The sequence below is a fragment of the Andrographis paniculata genome, unplaced genomic scaffold, assembly GCF_009805555.1.
Source record: "Andrographis paniculata isolate CXL003 unplaced genomic scaffold, ASM980555v1 Contig49END, whole genome shotgun sequence".
Taxonomy (NCBI): Eukaryota; Viridiplantae; Streptophyta; class Magnoliopsida; order Lamiales; family Acanthaceae; genus Andrographis; species Andrographis paniculata.
Window position 1 is genome coordinate 4,537,762 of NW_026137583.1, and position 18,706 is coordinate 4,556,467.

The window sequence follows — 18,706 nt, forward strand, 5'->3', positions numbered from 1 at the left end:
ACACTAGTGAACACACTCTAACTTTATGCCTGTGATTAAAGCAATGTTCTAATACATGATCAATTGCGCCATTGAACAATAGTCATGATCATATTTACTCACACTGGATGAGTAACGGCTGCGGGTTCTCATATCATAAAAAAAAATAATAGTCATTATCACAAACAACAAAGGAAAACCAAATGCTACAAAATTGGGGATTAGTTCGAAACTTCATCTTATTACATAAAACCCTCGTACGTCTACAATGGATCGATGAAAGTCAGCTGAGGATACCGAGTGGACATCAAACTTAAACTTCAACAACATTAAAGAGGGTGTTGTTGGGGGGTAAATGTAAAATTGAAAATGGGTAAAAATTGGTAGATCAGAAGGGTCACATACATATAGTGATCGATATATATATTATATATATATATATATAAGATAATAATGACGACGACAACGATGATGGTGATAAACTACTGCTGCATTAGTAGGCTTCTGATAAGAGCAGCCTGATTTGTGTCTGAATTGGCCAGCAATTCAGACAGCCTCTCACTGAGGTCATCCACTTCTCTGTGAAGGCTTCTTATGTAGTTACATGTCTCCTGCAGCACTCTTGCTGCTGATCTCTGTCACCACACAAAATATTCGAATTCAGCAACCAATTTTTTACGACATTTTTGGGTTCGTATGAGTGGTTTTAGTTTGTGTAATAATAGTTTATTGCGACATTTTGTGAGAGAAATAACATATATTTTTTTTATTTTTCTATTGAGAATTGTACATAAAAGTAGTTATTCGATAAGATGAAAAATTAAAACAAATTAACACAACCTTAGGATTTGTTTGAAGTTTTTTTTTTTTGCAATTTCTAGTCAATTTTTTACTATTTAGACTTTATGTTCTCCGTAAAAATATTTCATCTCACAAAATATCACATTAAATCCAATCTAGGCCGAAAGAAAACACACTAGACTATTTTGGAGAGGTTTAGAAATAGTAAAAAGATAAAATAAAAAATAGATCCTTGATGTAATGTAAACAAGTGTTAGATCTAATATTTTGCATGAAAAATATATTTTTAATTTTAAAAAAAGTAGGTATTTTTTTCATGTGACATTTTTCTTTTTTGAAAAGGTTATGATAATGAATAGTCTCAAAAACTTAAAAAATTAAGTGTTTATCAAAACATAGTTTTGTATGTGTAGCAGAAGGAATCTTTAGGTTTATTTTATAAGTGCACACACAGTTCCAATGTCATCTTTAAAGCATATTTTGGGGTTTGGGTAAGTTGTGATAGTTTTAAGAGATTTGATTAAATTAATTGGGGAGGCACATGTCCAACAAAATGACAAAAAAAGATTCAATTTATATATATATATATATATGTATATATTCAATCCAAATTTACAGTCACTATATCAATCCATTTGAAAACATCCCTAACCCTAATTATTTATTTCAAAATTTTTATCCTCACAACAAATAAATTAACTTAAAAACCCTAAAAAAAATCTCGAAAATACGTTGAAAATAATACCTTGTCGGAGCGTCTGTGCATCTCGGGGAGAAGCTGTTGCAGGTTGGAGACGAGCTCATTGATTTGGTCATCGGTGATTCTAGAAGCTCCCGATGAGTGCCTTGATCGCGATCTACGGCTAGACATTTTTATATATTTGGCAAATGATAAACTATATATTAAAGAATATGCAAAATCTATAACTATAGAAGGAAGATAGGGTTAATACAAGAAGTTAGAGGTTTGAGAAGTTGAAAGAGGTATAAATATGGCTAAAGTATTGTAGAGAGAGTATCGACTTTAATTTAGTAGAGGTAATAAAGAAAGAATAGTGCAAATAGAGGTTTATTACAACATGGGAGTGTGTAATGGAGAGTGTCTAGGGCTTTAAATAGGGTTTTGTTTTGGGGTTCATGAAAGAGATCTAGGAATAGTAAAATGTCAAATAAAAAATACGATATTTGATATTATATAAATAAGTATTTGATGGAGATTTCTGTATAGAAAAGGTAATTTTTTTATTTTTTATTTTTTATTTTTTTCATTTTGGTTTGAAACTATAATTTATAATATTCGGTTGTTACAAATTTTGATAAAATATATTGTTTTATTTGATAAAATATCTTATTAAAATACTATTTAAATTAAAATTCAAATTAAAATCAAGAAATCATGTATTTTTTATGTTATACTATCTTCATCCGCCGGTAAGAGTTACATTTATATTTTACGTCATTGTATTTAGCATTCAAAATATTCTTCTATTTGTATAATTTTTTTATACAAATATTATTATATTAGTATTATACACAAAAATATATGTTACTCTTGTAGACAGGAGGAAAAAATATAAAAAAACCACTATAAATAAATAGTACAAAAAAATAATTTGAATATACTTCCTCCATTCTGAATAAAATATCTGTTTCTTAGTAACTATACATATATAATATTAAAAATATAATGTACAAGTGTTATTATCTTTATTCAACCAATATAACATAAATAATACTCTACTAAATGTTTGTTTTGTTGTGATTTGTAATTAATTTGAAATAAAATATTAATTTGATTTTTTTTAATATTATTTTGATGTGATGTTTTATAAGATAAAATAATAATATGTTTTTATTAAAGTAAAAAAAAAAATAAAAATCTAAATCCAATAAATAGTATATTTCAAATTGGAATTACAAAAAAATTCGAAGTTTGAAATATCTATCCTCGTATATATTCGAAGTTTGCATATTCAGCTTAAACTAATAATTATCAATTGTATGCACAATATCGATCAGAACATCCCTAGGAGAAATCAAAAATTAATTATTTGATAACCCCAACCATCATGTCGGGCGAATGTGGGCCTCAGGCCAGAATTTCAGTTCCGTTTAGATAAAAGACTTTTGAGAGTTTGAGTTTTCAAAAATTTTATAAAATAATTAAAAAAAATACTATTTAGTATGATATTTTAAAAATAAAAATATATATTTGATGTGAATTTTTTTTGCAAAAAAATTATATGTAATTTTATGAAATTGCGCCAAATCCCCTTTATTTTTAAAACTGCCTCAAACTCCCTCATGATTTCATAAACTCTGCATCTAACCCTCTCGGTGGTCCTTATGTAACGAGATTTCATCTAAAAATCTCAATTTCTAAACCCTTGAAATTACAAATATATTCATTTGTCTTATATTTAGTGTAAAAAATAGTAGATATACTAAGAAATAGTTATATGTCTCAAGTTTTAAAAATTTATTTTTACTGCTTTTTTAGGCTAAACATAATAAAAATAAATATATTTGTAATTTTAGGGTTTTAGAAATTGAGATTCTAAAATTTATTCGGAATTTAAGCGGATTTAGGTCAAATACCGTTAAATAAAGACCACCGAGGGGTTAGATGCAGAGTTTATGAAACCACAAGTAAGTTTGACACAGTTTTAGAAATACGGGGGATTTGACGCAATTTCGTGAAACCACGGGTGAATTTTGTACAATTTAGCCTAAAAAAAAATGAATAATAGTAAAATCTCCAAAATTATTGAACATTTTTTTGCACCCAAGAATAATTTATTCGAGTGATTGATGTATAGCTGATTTTAAGAAAGTTAAAAAGGTATGTATTTTAGTTTTTAACACACTTTAAAAAAAAAAAAAAAACACTATTTATTATTACAATAATATTATATATATATATATATATATATGTGGAAATAGTTATATTTATTGTCAGGGGATATATGAAGTGAGTTTAAATTGGCAAACCTCAAAATAAGATTGTAAAGAACCCTAATTTTATTTATTCAAAATTTAATTTTATATTTTCCCGTCGGGCCTGGTTTGCAGGGTATTAAGTTCGGCCGGGGGTTTACCCAGTGCACACTTTTGAGTAGCGGCTGCGGGTTCCCACGTCATCCAAAAAAAAATAAAAATTATTTTTATGTTGTGTAGACACCTTACACTAATAAGTAAATTAAACAACATGTCATCGTACATATAAATGTGAGACATATAGATTAATTAAGCTAATGATGATGGTTAGATAATAGGAATGATTGTTTCACTAAAATATTTAAAATTTAAGGGATAAATATCATTTACTTATTTACCTACAAACAGAAGTCCGGCAACCATAATTATAATATATATATATAATGTTGTGGTCAAAATATCAATATCAATGCAATGTAAAAGGAAATTAATTAAGCACGTAGGAGTCGACTCATTCGACACGTATATATAAGAGCTGCAAAGAAAAAGATTTTGTAACATGCATATATATATATATATAGTTAATTAATTAATTAATTAATCTCTTTAATTAATTAAATTTATCTGTCATGAGTGATGATGAACTTTAGGGTTTGTTTAGTATAGAGAATGAAATTCCACATATAGTAGATAATGGAAGTATAGAGAAAATGAGTTTATTAGAGAATGAGAATTGATTTTTTTTATTTGATAAAATAGAGAAGTCAATTTAGAAATATATATATATATATATATAAAACTATAATGTATAAAGAGAATTTAGTATAAACTTTTTTTTTTTTTTTTTTGATTTTAAATTGAAATCAACATTATTTACTATACATAGTTTTCAATAAATTTATTATCACAAAATACTATATCAAAATACTATTTTTTAAAAAATTCAAATTAATACCGTATTTCAAATTAATTCCGAACAACAACCAAACAACTATTTGGATTACATATTTTACATACTCAATGGATTAAAATGATAGTAACTGTTACATATACGAGACTAAAGATTCATTTATTCCTTAATTATACTATATTACATCCCTATCTATGATTATTTTCTTTAACACATTAATTTTATTTATATATATATAATTTAAATTATTATTTTCAGTAGAGCTGGCGATGGGTCGATTTCTGTCGGGTTGAATCCTTTAAATTGGTTAAATTATTCAACCCTAATCCGACCCGTTTATGATCGTATCAGGTTCGTGTTGATCCGTTTATTATCGTGTCGGATTCGTGTTGACTCGTATTGACCCGTACACATAATTAAGTCGAATTTCTTGATTCAAATTAAATAATTTTTTGTTATGTTGTCGTGTTATGTTAGTTTTTATTGGTTTGAGAGTAAATTATGTTGAATAATTTAAAATTTAACTTAGTTTAAATTAATTTATGAGAAAATTATTTAATTATGATTATTTTACGCATATTAATCAATATTAATATATTATAATCGAGTTGTCGTGTCGGGTTCGAGTTGAGAGCCTCACCCTAACCCGACCCGTTTACTATCGTGTCGGGTTCATGTCAACCCGTATACATAATCAGGTTAAAATCTTTGACCCAAACCCCAATTATTTCGTATCGGGTCAGTTTTTGCCGGCTCTAATTTTTAGTCTGATGATTGTATTCACAAATTTAAACACTAACATTTAAAGAATAGACAAGAAATTAATGACTGATCAATAGGAAGAAACTAAAAGGAATCCTATGATCGCTAAACATCACTAATTTAATTTATTTCTGTACTAATATATATATATATATATTAATTGAAATCCCATCACGGATTAATTGTTAATTAACATGGGATCTGCTATTTATCAGAAATTAATTATTATTTTATATTGTTTTATTATTATTTTATTTTTTTTAAAAAATAGATATGTATAAGACTGATCATTTTTCTAAGTTGGCATATATATTACTATGATGTGTTGCCAAGTAATGCCTTATTATTTTATCATAATAATAAGATTTTGATACAGAGTTTAGTACTTAATTTGTAATTTTTTTTAATTACATTTGAAACAAATAAGCAGAATATTAATTATTATTACACTATTATCTAATAAGCTCAAAATTAGTCACATAAATCTATAAAATTAGGATAACGAGTTTGTTTTGTATTCCAAACTAATTTATTTTTCACTGTTCAACTTGTACATTTTTTTATTTTTTTTTAATATATACTATTATTTTTTAAAAAGAAATTCACAAAAATACTACTTTTAATTGATTTGTTTTATATATATATAAAAACAAGGTTTAGGGCAAGTATGCATGCATACACGTGCATGGAAGGCATCGTCCAATATTGGTCAGAGTCAGACAACATGAGATTCCAATAATTTGACAGATTATTATTATTATATATGTATTATTATACAGTTAAAAAATCTAACCAATTTAATTTAATTATTAAAGTCTGATTGGTCAAAACTACCATTTACATATATAATTCTATGCAAATCCCAATATCTGCACTGTTCATAATTTTTTATTTTTAATCATTGCCTATTTATTTTTTTATTTTTTATTTTTTTTTTACAGGGCACATGGATTGAATCACCTATTGTGTTGCTTGTATAGTGGCATGCATTTACTACAAAATTTATACTTATAATTTACTAGACAAGAAAGTTTTTTTTTTTTTTTTTTAAAAAAAATAATAATAATTTTTAGTTATTTATTTTTTATTTTTATTTTCTCTTGTGCTTAAATTTATTATATGTATGTTCATTTAATATTTATGTTATATATATTGTCTAATAGTAATATATTTTAATTATTTAAAATTTCAATCATAATTACTCATGCAAGTGTCACGTACTGTTGAAGTCATGTGACATTTATGCAGTAATCATCATCAGAATATCATAAAGAATAAAAATTATTACTATTATTATCATTATTACTCCCTTAGTCCCAGTGCAATATTGCCGTTTATTTTTTGCACATGGTTTTTAAATATTAGTATTATAATGAGTTGTAGTAAAAAGGACAAAAATGCTCCTATTAGTATTGTGTAATATAAAAGTAATGATATTCGTGTAATATAGTGTAAGTTGGAAGGATATTTATTATGTTAGGTAGATAGTACAATTATTATATTAGAGAATATTAACCTTATTTTGGAACGAACGAAAATAGAAAATAACAACATTTCAATGGGAGGAAAAGAATATTATTTTTAATATTATGGTAATATGTTTCGTTTAATCATGTATATTGGTATAAATTTGAAATTTGTTTTGTAATTTATTTTTTATAATTTGAAAATCTGCAACAGTTATTTTTTAAATACGCTTTAAGTAAACTCTTAATTTAACATAATAGAATGGTATATTAGATTAACAAAGTAACTTAGATTAGACGAAGTATGTTCACCCCTCAAGTTAACCGCGACACCGAGATTTCTGCCACATAAGAAAATAAATACTTATTCTGTCTTATTAGAAGAGTGACATTTGGTTTTTGCATGTACATTTTTTAATATTAGTATTATATTGGATTGTAGTGAAAAAGACAAAAATACCCCTATTAGTATGGTGTAATATAAAAGTAATGACATTTGTGTAATATATTGTAAGTTGAAAGAATATTTATTATATTAGGTAGGTAGTACAATTACTAAATTAGAAAATAGTAACTTTGTTTTGGGACAGACGAAAATAAAAAATTGTAACTTTTCAATGGGACGGAGGGAGTAACAAATATAGAAAGTGGATATATTCGATCTGTTCACATTTGTATTTTTGAATGAATATATTATTTATATTAGGCATATGAAATTGCATTGGCTATATGAAAAATAATATGTTGGGTTGAAATGTTTGACTTTTTGTCGGTAAGTAAAAAATATATATTATATATATTATTTTAAAATGTGTATGTTGTATTTTTTTTTTTTTTTAAAAAATAATTTTTATAAAGAATTGTTATACCAAAAAATAATAATGAACAAAGTCAATTTATCTCCGAAACATCTCATCTCTTGGAGATATTCCATTTTATGACATGTGTCCAATTATATTTGGTTATATGACATGTATATAAGTTACTTTTTGTAATTTATTTTTCATCTGGCTAATTAATAACTTTATATTTACATTTTGTATTATTGTATTTAACATTAAAAATATCAATATATTTATATAATATTTTGTATAAATGTCATTCTATTAGTATTACAAGACACCAATATAAATATTTTTATATTTTTTCTTTAATTTATATTATATTTTGATATAATAATTAATATTCAAATATCAATACGTAAAAAACAAATATCAACTTTACAAGTGGACAGAGGGAATATTAAAGATACCATTATGTTTTAGTTTTATAATATTTTTATAATTCATAAATTTTTGTATTTAAAAAATATATAAATATTGAATATATTTTTTATTAATTTAAATGTTAAATATATAAAAATAAAAATACTGAGTTCTTTTTATGGGAGTATAAAATGAAAAAAAAATGATAACAAGTGAGCTATTAACCTATTTTAAAAAATTGATTTAAATAATCAAAATAAAAGAAAAATGATCGTGTATTTGTGCATGATAAATAATACTCACAAAATGCATTATGAATCTTCTGTGTCTTTATTTAAATTTTTATTTAAATAATATTTTAATTTAATAATTTTTTTATTAAAAATTATATAGGGTGAATAATGACAATAAAATAAGCGTATAAATCTTAATCATCTTTATTTTTAAACAAAGAAAAAAGATAAATTATTGTGTGCCGACTATGCTAATACAACATTATTTTATTGAGAAAATTGCAGAAAATATCTCACATGTATACCTTATTATCATTTTTATCCGGTATTTATCTCTTTGATAAAATGCTCCCCTTTGTCCTTTAACAATCTATTCATTTTTTTTATTTTGGTCGGTCCCATAACAAAGTATCAATTTCATTTTTTAGTAATTGTACTATCTACCTAACATTACATATACTCTTCTAATTTACAATATATTACACAAATATCATTACTTTTATATCATACAATACTAATAGGGTTAATTTAGTCTTTTTACTTTTATTTCTACTTTATCCCAATATAATACTAATATTTCTAAAACTCCGTGCAAAATGCAAATGGATATATAGACATGAGACGGAGGGAGTATATCACGAATGTTTGCAAAAGTCGCTATTTTTGTCCTTTTACCGCGCGTGACATTCTCACCACACTAACTCGCGATCACGTATGACCAAATGATATAAATAACAACTTTTGCAAATATGTAAGATATATTTTGTCAACAAAATAAATAAGGACAAAAATAATAATAAGATATACATATGAAATATTTTTTACATATTTCTCTCATTTTATGTCATAAATAAAATACAAAATATTCTACGCATTTTATTATATATATATATAATACAAAGGTGTATGATATACTTTTTATCTTAAATAATTTACATATAATAATATAATAAAAAAGAAATTATTCCAGAACAAAAGTTACAGTTTTGAATAATACTAATGACAAGGAACATTCATGGACCATATCCATTTCTAATCTTCTACTGACCTCAAATTTAATAAGAAAATAATCACTTTTTGATTCACCAAACCAACCCCAAAATCTTCTTTAATTAATTAAAATAATTAATTAATCTTTTCAACCTAATCGAATCACTCAATTACATATAATCATTAATATACATAATTAATTAATTAATTAAACAGTAAATCAACAGCAATCAAAATAGCCAAAAATAAAAAAATAAATAAAAATTATAAAAGTAAAATAAATAAGGGAAAAAATGATTTTTGGTCCCAGAATACCAAAAATTCATCAATTTTGGTTCAAATATAAAAATTTTATCAATTTTGGTGTCAATATAACCAAAACTCATCATCTTTGGTTTAAATATAAAATTTTTATCAATTTTAGTCCAAATATAACTCAAACTCATCATTTTTTGTTCAAATATAATTAAACTTTATATTTTTTAGTCCCATCGTCAACAAACCGACAAAAAATGCTGATGTGGACTTGCAATATTGTGCAATTTCTTCGAATATAAATATAAGGTTTGATTTCTTTTCACGTCAGCATTTTCCGTCAATTTGTTGACGATGAAAAAAAAAATTAAATAAATAAGATTTGATTATATTGAGAAAATGAATTTTAGTTATATTTGGATAAAAATGATGAGTTTTGGTTATATTAAAACCAAAATTGATAAAATTTTTATATTGGGAACATAAATAATTTTTTTCCAATAAATAAATAAGCACGATTTCAATCAATCATGATTAGACAATTAAACTCTATTCAATATTAATCACCAGAATTTAATATTAATTAAATCGATGGATTAATTTATAAATTCAATTTTTATTTTTTAAATGTATATATATATATAAATAAAATGGTGCAGCGTGCATCCCGGGGCACATGACTTGGATCCAATGGACAGCCAGGACCCTTTTTTTTTTTTTTTTAAATTATTTTTTGGAATAAATCCAATGGGTACTTCAATTTCTTAATTAATCATTAATAGTCCACAGTTTTTGTAAATATATGTATTTATATTATTTAATTTTTTGTTATATATCTTCCACACATCATATGCTATCAAATATTTTAATATTTAATTTTTGAAAGGACATTTTTTTCGTTTGGGTTTGCCTATTTAATTTTCCAGACAGTGATTATCATTAATTTATTTTGAATTGGTAAAATTATTTTTATTTTTATTTTTATTATAATTTGGAAATACTTAATTAATTAAATTAAAGATGAAAAGACAAACTGTAGTAAACTTTACATCGAAATACGAGTAATTTTAACTGTATATGTAAACCGTCGTTACCGATCACGCCTTCTAAATAATTTATAATTTTTATAGTACAATTTATTTAAATAGATAATTATTATTCCGTTTGTTATCTAATTTTATTTTATTTTATTTTTAAGTTGTCATAAAAATATGATTATTTTTTTTAATAAAAATCATACTAATTTCGTCCGGCTTTAAAGTCTCATTTATTGCATCTTAATTATTACTCCCTCCGTCCCATATACCATGTCCACGTTGCCATTTCTATCCGTCCCACATACCATGTCACTTTTCTTTTTCGGAAAATGATTACACACTTTAATCTTACTTAAAATTTTTTAATTTATTTTTTTTAAGTTTAATATGATTATAGTGTAGCAGACACGGTATATGAGACGGAGGGAGTATATCAAAACGTAATATAAATTAAGAAAAAATTACAAAAAAAATATTTTAATTAGTATCTTATAATACTGATAAAAAAATATTTGTACAAAAAAAATTATACAAATTATATATAAAAATATTTTTAATGCTAAGTACAAAGACACTAAAGGTAAATATGACTCTTTAAAGACGGACAGAGGTAAAACTATTTTTTTTTATATAGTACTTTGTTTTAAAAATAATTTCATATAAGCAAAAAAGATAAAAATTTGCTCCGATTAATTTTAATGCTACTTTTGATATCATCCAAAATTATTTTTATAGTTTTGAATACATGTTTTAATAGAAATAGATAATAATTATACTTGTTATCTTTTATAATAAAAAGTATCAAAGTAGAAAAATTATATATATATAAGTTTTTATAAGAAGATGAGTAAGAATATTTTTGGATGACATCGAAAAAATGGGTATATTTTCCTTTAGTAGAAAAAATATTTATTTTTTGTGATTTTTTATATTGATCTTTAAATAAAGATTTAGAAATAAAAAAAAAAGGTAATTTTGGGTTTGTTTATTTTGTATTTTTTTGGATGAATATACTTTAGGTTAGATATGAAAAATAATTTTGATAAAATAAAAAATAATATGTATATTGTATTTATAAATAATGTTTATTGAAAATCGTATCATTTAAAAACACTGAACGAACAAAGTAAAAAAAATCTCAAATCATTATGAAAATATATATATATATAGTAACTAAAAGAATTATGTTGAACACTTGAACTCATTTTTTTAGCTGTTTATACTTTATAGACTAATGATAATTTAATTCTTTAACAACATTAATTTATATGGACAATAATATATATATATATATATATAATTATTCTTTGAGACCAAAGTTATTTGGTTATAATTTAAAATTGATTTCAGCTGGAGTGTTGATTTATAATTTTATTTAAACAACATTTGAAACGATATATTGTGAAAAAGTTATATATTTTATTATAATCATGCGAATTGAATAATAATATTTTTATTTAAAATATAAAACAAATAGAATCATAATGTCAATTAAATACTATGAAACAGTCAAGTAGACAAATTAGTTATATTAATTCGTACATATTTTGGGAATCCTAGGCAATTTTGCACACCTATCTCATGTGATATGTTTGATTTTTATTATATATATATATATATTATATATATTTTTGTAACTACTTATAATTGAAAAGGCATTAACTCATAACCTTGAAATTATAAGTTCAAACATCATACTAATTTGGTTTGCAGGATATTAGATTCGGTCGGGGATTTACCCAGTGCACACCTTCGAGTAGCGATTGCGGGTTTCTACGTCATCCAAACATCATACCAATCTGACCATCATTACAGAATATGAATGTAATATATTGTAAATATATATATATACATATTTATATTAAAAATCTTAAATTTGAAATTATAGGAAAAATATACTTTTGCAAAATTTTCAATTATTGATACACATTTTATTTTATATCAATTTAATATAATTAATGAAAGATATTCCAATATAAAAATAAGAATATAATAGATTAAAAAAAAAAACCTATTTAAATTATATCATTAATAAAATATCATGCCAAAAGCAGTACTCTCTCCGTCCTGCCACAGATAACCCATTTTTCTTTTTTGTACGTCCCACAAAAATGACCTATTTCTATTTTTAGTAACTTTATCAATCTTAAAAATATTTAACAAATATAAATCAATTTAATTAAACTTGTAGCTTATTACACGCAGGACCACTCAAAACCCCTCTATTTCTATCTCTCTCCTCAATTAACATATTTATCTATATTTAAAACTTTTCATTTCTTATAAAACTAATTTATGGTAATGATAATTTCTTTATTTATTTATTTGTATTATATAAAATTTTACTATCTACAAAATAATATTCATATTGCATATATTTTTTCGAGATATAATCTTGAAAAAATTTAGAATACTAATAATATTATTCATATAAAAAATAATAAACTAATATTATAACTTATTATTAATAATTTACTAATTTACACTCCTTAAAAAATCGTGTCCCTAATAAAAAGGTTCATCACTGGGACAGAGCGAGTACTTCTATATTAATTTAAAAGTTTAAGTGCAAATGAAAAATTCCTACAATTTGGAAGTTACTAGAAGATTTACATATGCATGCATGCATGGCACACATGCAAGTAATAGCTAAGCTACTCTTTATATATAGTACTCTATCCCATTTAAAAAATGTCTTTTGAAAATTTGTAATTGATTAAAAAATAATACTCTTTTTGTCCTATAACAAAATATTAATTTTTTTATTTTAGTCAGTCCCATAACAAAATATTCATTTCTTTTTTTTAGTATTATACTATATCTCAATATAATACTAATATTTATAAAACTACGTGCAAAAAACAAATGAATACTTTTTTATGGGACGAAGAGAGTATTAATATTTTATTGACTGTGCTATAAATGTATAAGATGTTTTGAAGCTTTTTGATATTTATATTAATATTTTAAAGATTGTTGACATTTTTATACAAGCTTTAAAACACTTTATTCAAATCATGCAATTCAAAATTTGGTTTGGATTTTTTCCAATTTTTGGATGGGTTGTAATTGAAAATTTTCCAAATTTTGAATTTTTGAATAGGTTATGTAATTTCAAACTATTGATTTGGTTTGCATTTTTCAGTATGTTAGAGACAAGTTTTTATATCTATATTTTTATTTATTGATACTTTTTCGAATTAGAGGTGTTTAATGTATAATACGTAAATTTTATACTCTTTCCGTCTTATTTCAAAATATTTTTTTTATTATTTTTATCCGTCATATTTAAAAGTATCACTTTCATTTTCTAATAAAAATAATCATACAATAATACCAAAATATCTTTAACTTTTATTTAAATTACAAATATACCATTACTCGTACACTTACTTTTTACATAAGTTAAATGACAAAAATGTCAAATCTTCTTACACACCTCCACTAACTAATAAAATACTATTATTTCTTAATCTATTACAAAACTCCAAATAACCATAAAAGGGACGGATGGAGTACTTTTTTCGCCGGGCTAATTATACCACTTTGCTTTAGATATAGATATTACAATATAATGATATTTTAATATAACAATGGAATATGTAAAAAGTAAAGTAGAGATATTATAAAAAAAAATTAAAAAAAAATCAAATAATTGATAAAAAAAAAAGTTAGATTAGAAAAAAAAAATTGATTATTATTTGTTAAAATAAACATAATAATATAATGAATGATGAAATTATTTATTATAAATGAATTATCTATACGTTTAACAATAAACTTAAAAGGTAATATTGACATAATTATATCGAACAAAGGAAGTATTATAAATATTACTCACTCCGTCCCATATCTATATATCCATTTGTTTTTTCACGAAGTTTTAGAAATATTAGTTTTATATTGGAATAAAGTAGAAATAAAGGTAAAAAAACTAAATTAACCCTATTACTATTATATGATATAAAAGTAATAACATTTGTGTAATATATTGTAAATTGGAAATGTATTTATAATGTTAGGTAGATAGTAGAATTACTATAAAAAAAATGGATACTTTGTTATGAGATATATCAAAATGATAAAATGGATAGATTATTAAGTAACGAATGAAATATACAGTATAAATACTATAAAGAAAAACTATATACGTATAATATGTCTGCATCTAGTAGATTCAAGACAATAATTCTTGAGGGTGCTATGAGGATGGTAAATAATGAATTCCAAACTCTATGGTTTTGTTTAAAAAATATTTGGGAATATTGGTATTATTAATTTTGTTTTCAAAAATATTATATAAAAAATGATATATATATATATATATATTTATAGAATATCATATTAAAATTTTCTTTTTTACTACTATTTTAAAATTCTTAAAATCCAAAACTATAAAAATCTTTTGTTTAAAGGGAAGCCTATATATATTTCTAACAGAATAAATTATAAAACTTGTAAAACTAATCCCAAATCTGTCCATTGCCTTCCTAAACAGCCATAATTTTTCAAGTTGCAATATTATAGTATGTGAATTAAGTTAATTAATTCAATAAGTCAAGTTGATGTACTCTTGATTTGGTTGCTGACATTGTAAATAGTTTGGAGCTACCTACTTGGGATTGGTTGATGCAAATCTTTGAAAAAATTTCAATATATATAAGATAGCATATTTATTGGAAGAGAATTATCACCGCCAGGTCATCTCTTACGGAACGCGTTAATTTGAGTTTTTATTTAAATAATATTTTGAAGTGATATTTTGTGATAAAAATAATGCTCCCTCCGTCCACTTACAATGTTTACATATTTTTATTTTGGGACATCCAATTACAAAGTAAACATTTCATTAAATACCCTATTTTTTCCCACAAATACCCTTACTTTACATCACATCATTACTTTTACACAAAAAAGTAAGGGCAAAAATGTCATTACACTACTTTTAACTACTCACTATAATTAAAATACTATTATTTCTTAAACATCGCGCCAAAAATAAATGTAAACATTTTAAGTGGACGAAGGGAGTATATTTTTATTAAAAACTGTAAGAAGTGTTTCAAGTTAAAATCATAAAGAACAAATCTAGTTGTGTGAAACTATGATAATTTTGATTTTATGTATATAAGGAATACATGGACAATATGATCCTAAAATTTGTCCAAGAAATTATAAATTTTTTTTGGGGATGACGTGGGAACCGCAGCCGCTACCCGAAAATGCGCACTGGGTAAACCCTAGGCCGAACCTAATACCCTGCAAACCTGACCCGACGGGAAAGTTACACTAAGCGAACCATGTGCGGTAGGTGACCTGAGGCGTCGGGAGTTTGAACCCATGATCTCATGGTCACAAATCTAACCCCTACACCACTAGGTCATCCTTTACGGACAAAGAAATATTGATTTTAAAAATTAGGTGGGAGGTTTTTATAAAATTTGGGCATATGAATATTACAACATGCAATCCCGATTAATTTTATATATATATATATATGTTAGGCCCAAAATCTTGTGGCCCACTTACTTTGGCCCGGCCCATTACTACCTAACTTGAATCTTAGCCGTTGGATCGAACCATTGCATCAGGACCTTCATGCATGGCATGGTGAATATGAATAAGCAGATCATTATCTCAAACATAATAAATCAAGCATCCTAACCCCTATTTTTCTTCCTTACGATTGTTTTCCTTTACTTATGACTTCGATGATTGATTTGCTTGTTTTTTGTTATAGTTGTGGAAATATAGGTTTGTTCTTTCTACAATTTTTTTTTTTTTTTCACATGTTTTTCCAAAAATATTAATACACTACAGACATTATTTTTATATTACTTACACAGTTTCCATATCTCGCATAAAATTTTTTTATTTCCAATAATCTCACTAAACAAACGCCCCATGTATGAAAATTTTCTGATATATGCATATATATATTTTTTATTAGAGACAACTTGTAGATTGAAAAAAAAAAAAAAAAAAAAAAAACTTTTTATAGATATATATAATCACCAAATTATTATTATTATTATTATATAGTTTTGTGAAAAGAAATACTTACAATAATTTACTACCTACAATGTCGTGATCTTTTAGGACAAATTGCTTGCAAATAAGTTTATATTTAAATAAATTCCTTGTAGGGAGGCCATGACAATTGGTTAGTGGAATTGTCAGAAGTTTTTCAATCATGTACTTGAAAAATAATTTGGTCCCTATTGTGTTTTGATTGCGACATTTTGTAGTTGTGATATATATATATATATAGCTTGTGAATGTTAAAATATATATAATCAATATCTAATAATTAATTTGAGTGATTATTTAACTAAATAAATATTTGTCTACATATATTAAATAGTGTAGAAATGGCAAGGGATTAAGATCACAACACCATGAATGTTAAGAAGGGATCCGAGCATCCAACCTAAAACCAATTGGTGATATGTGGAGTGGCCCTTCACCCTTACATATTAGCAGAGTTTTCGCACATTTAGCAATGTGGGATAATATTCAACAATGAAAGTTGAAGATTGTGACGATGATCATCAGATAGCAAAGTAAATTAGTGAATAGCGAATTATGGATTCGATATCAATTACTTGTTATATATTTATCACAAGTTTAGAGTACCGTTTGCATTGTATGTATGTATGTGTATATATATATATATTAGCTACAATTCAAAAAAGATAAATTCCGAAGAAATTCATTTTTCACATAACTAGATGGATCCAACATGTAACAACATCAACAATGCAAGTTGAAAGTATATATATATATATATATATATTTCAATGGTAGTACCAATTAAAATGTACATGGAGAAAATTAAAATAAAACAAAAAGAGATATGGTTCACCCTAATCTAATTTAGATCAAATTATTTTGGTTGGTGAATATAGCCAATTAAGATTCAATTATTTTTTTCTTGATCAATTAAACATATCATTGCTATCCATCTCCTAAAATCATGCTCTAATTGATGCATCACTATTACATTGCCATGCCTTATCTATCTATCCATCTACCATAGTGTATATATGAAGTTCATACATTATTATTATTATTAGTCATAAAAAAAATAATGCTAGCATTATATATTTGGTTTACTTGTTAGGATATATACTAACACAATTGAAGTAAGATTAAAAACCATTAACTGATATGATCAAATATTTTATATAAAAATGACAAAAATATCGAAAATCATGTGTTAAACGAACTAACTTTGGTGTTTAACTAGAAGACATACCTCACTTTTAACTTGGCGTAAGGATCAAAGTGACTCTTTAATTAAAGAGTTAACATTTTGTGGAAAACTAATCAAAGAATACTCAAAGAGTAAATTAATGTGAATCTACATTTGTTTTTTGGATCCTGCTAGTGCACTTGAAACAATTTTTACAATCTAGGAAAATGAATATAAAATGTTGAAATAACATAAAACAAACATGAATATAATTAAATTAAATTATTTGAGATTCAAAATTCAAGCACAAAGAGAAAAAGGATTAATATTGTTTAGTTCATAATTAGGTATTTGTTGGAAGTCGCGGACAGGGGCGAGTAAGAGGTCCAACGCCTCCGAGTACCTTGCACATCAGAATTGTGAAACGTTCGACGTAATCACAGCTTTACAACGTAGTTATAACAGAGGTGTGTGTTTATGCACAAATCGATGGCTGAATAAGTGCAAAAAGAAGAAAAGCACACCAAGTTTGTTTACCCAGTTCGGTTTTCCAACTTATGTCCGGGGGATTCCAATGCAGAGTCTTAACTAAACCAAACACTTGGTTTACACCATATAAGACACCAAACCCAACTACCCAACCTATCTTCTATCCAAGCTCCGTTTAGTTTTACAAACTCTCATAGACTGGCTGTTACTCCACCGCAACAACTCCAGCAAGCCAACGACCAAGCTAAAAATAAAGTTGTTTACCGTATGAATATATTCTTCGGCTTCGACTCCAAGAATCCTTTTTCTCATCTTCAATCATCCATGGATGAGCTCTCTCAATACCCTAACAAGTGGAGAGAATACTTACTCTCTAAGTTCTGGTTGCTCACCCGAAAACAAACAAATATCCATGCAAAATATATGCACACTACACAAAGGACAAGC

General features: G+C 25.0%; 1 protein-coding gene across 1 annotated transcript; it reads right to left on the reverse strand.

The window, feature by feature from the left end:
- Positions 1-134: 134 nt before the first annotated feature.
- On the reverse strand, positions 135-1,853 carry LOC127253010 (transcription factor PRE3-like). Its single transcript, XM_051277407.1, has 2 exons — positions 1,526-1,853; positions 135-614 (listed from the first exon to the last, which is right to left on the reverse strand). The coding sequence occupies exons 1-2, from the start codon at positions 1,649-1,651 to the stop codon at positions 462-464; spliced, it is 279 nt and encodes a 92-aa protein (XP_051133364.1). The 5' UTR covers positions 1,652-1,853; the 3' UTR covers positions 135-461.
- Between the last annotated feature and the right edge of the window lie 16,853 nt (positions 1,854-18,706).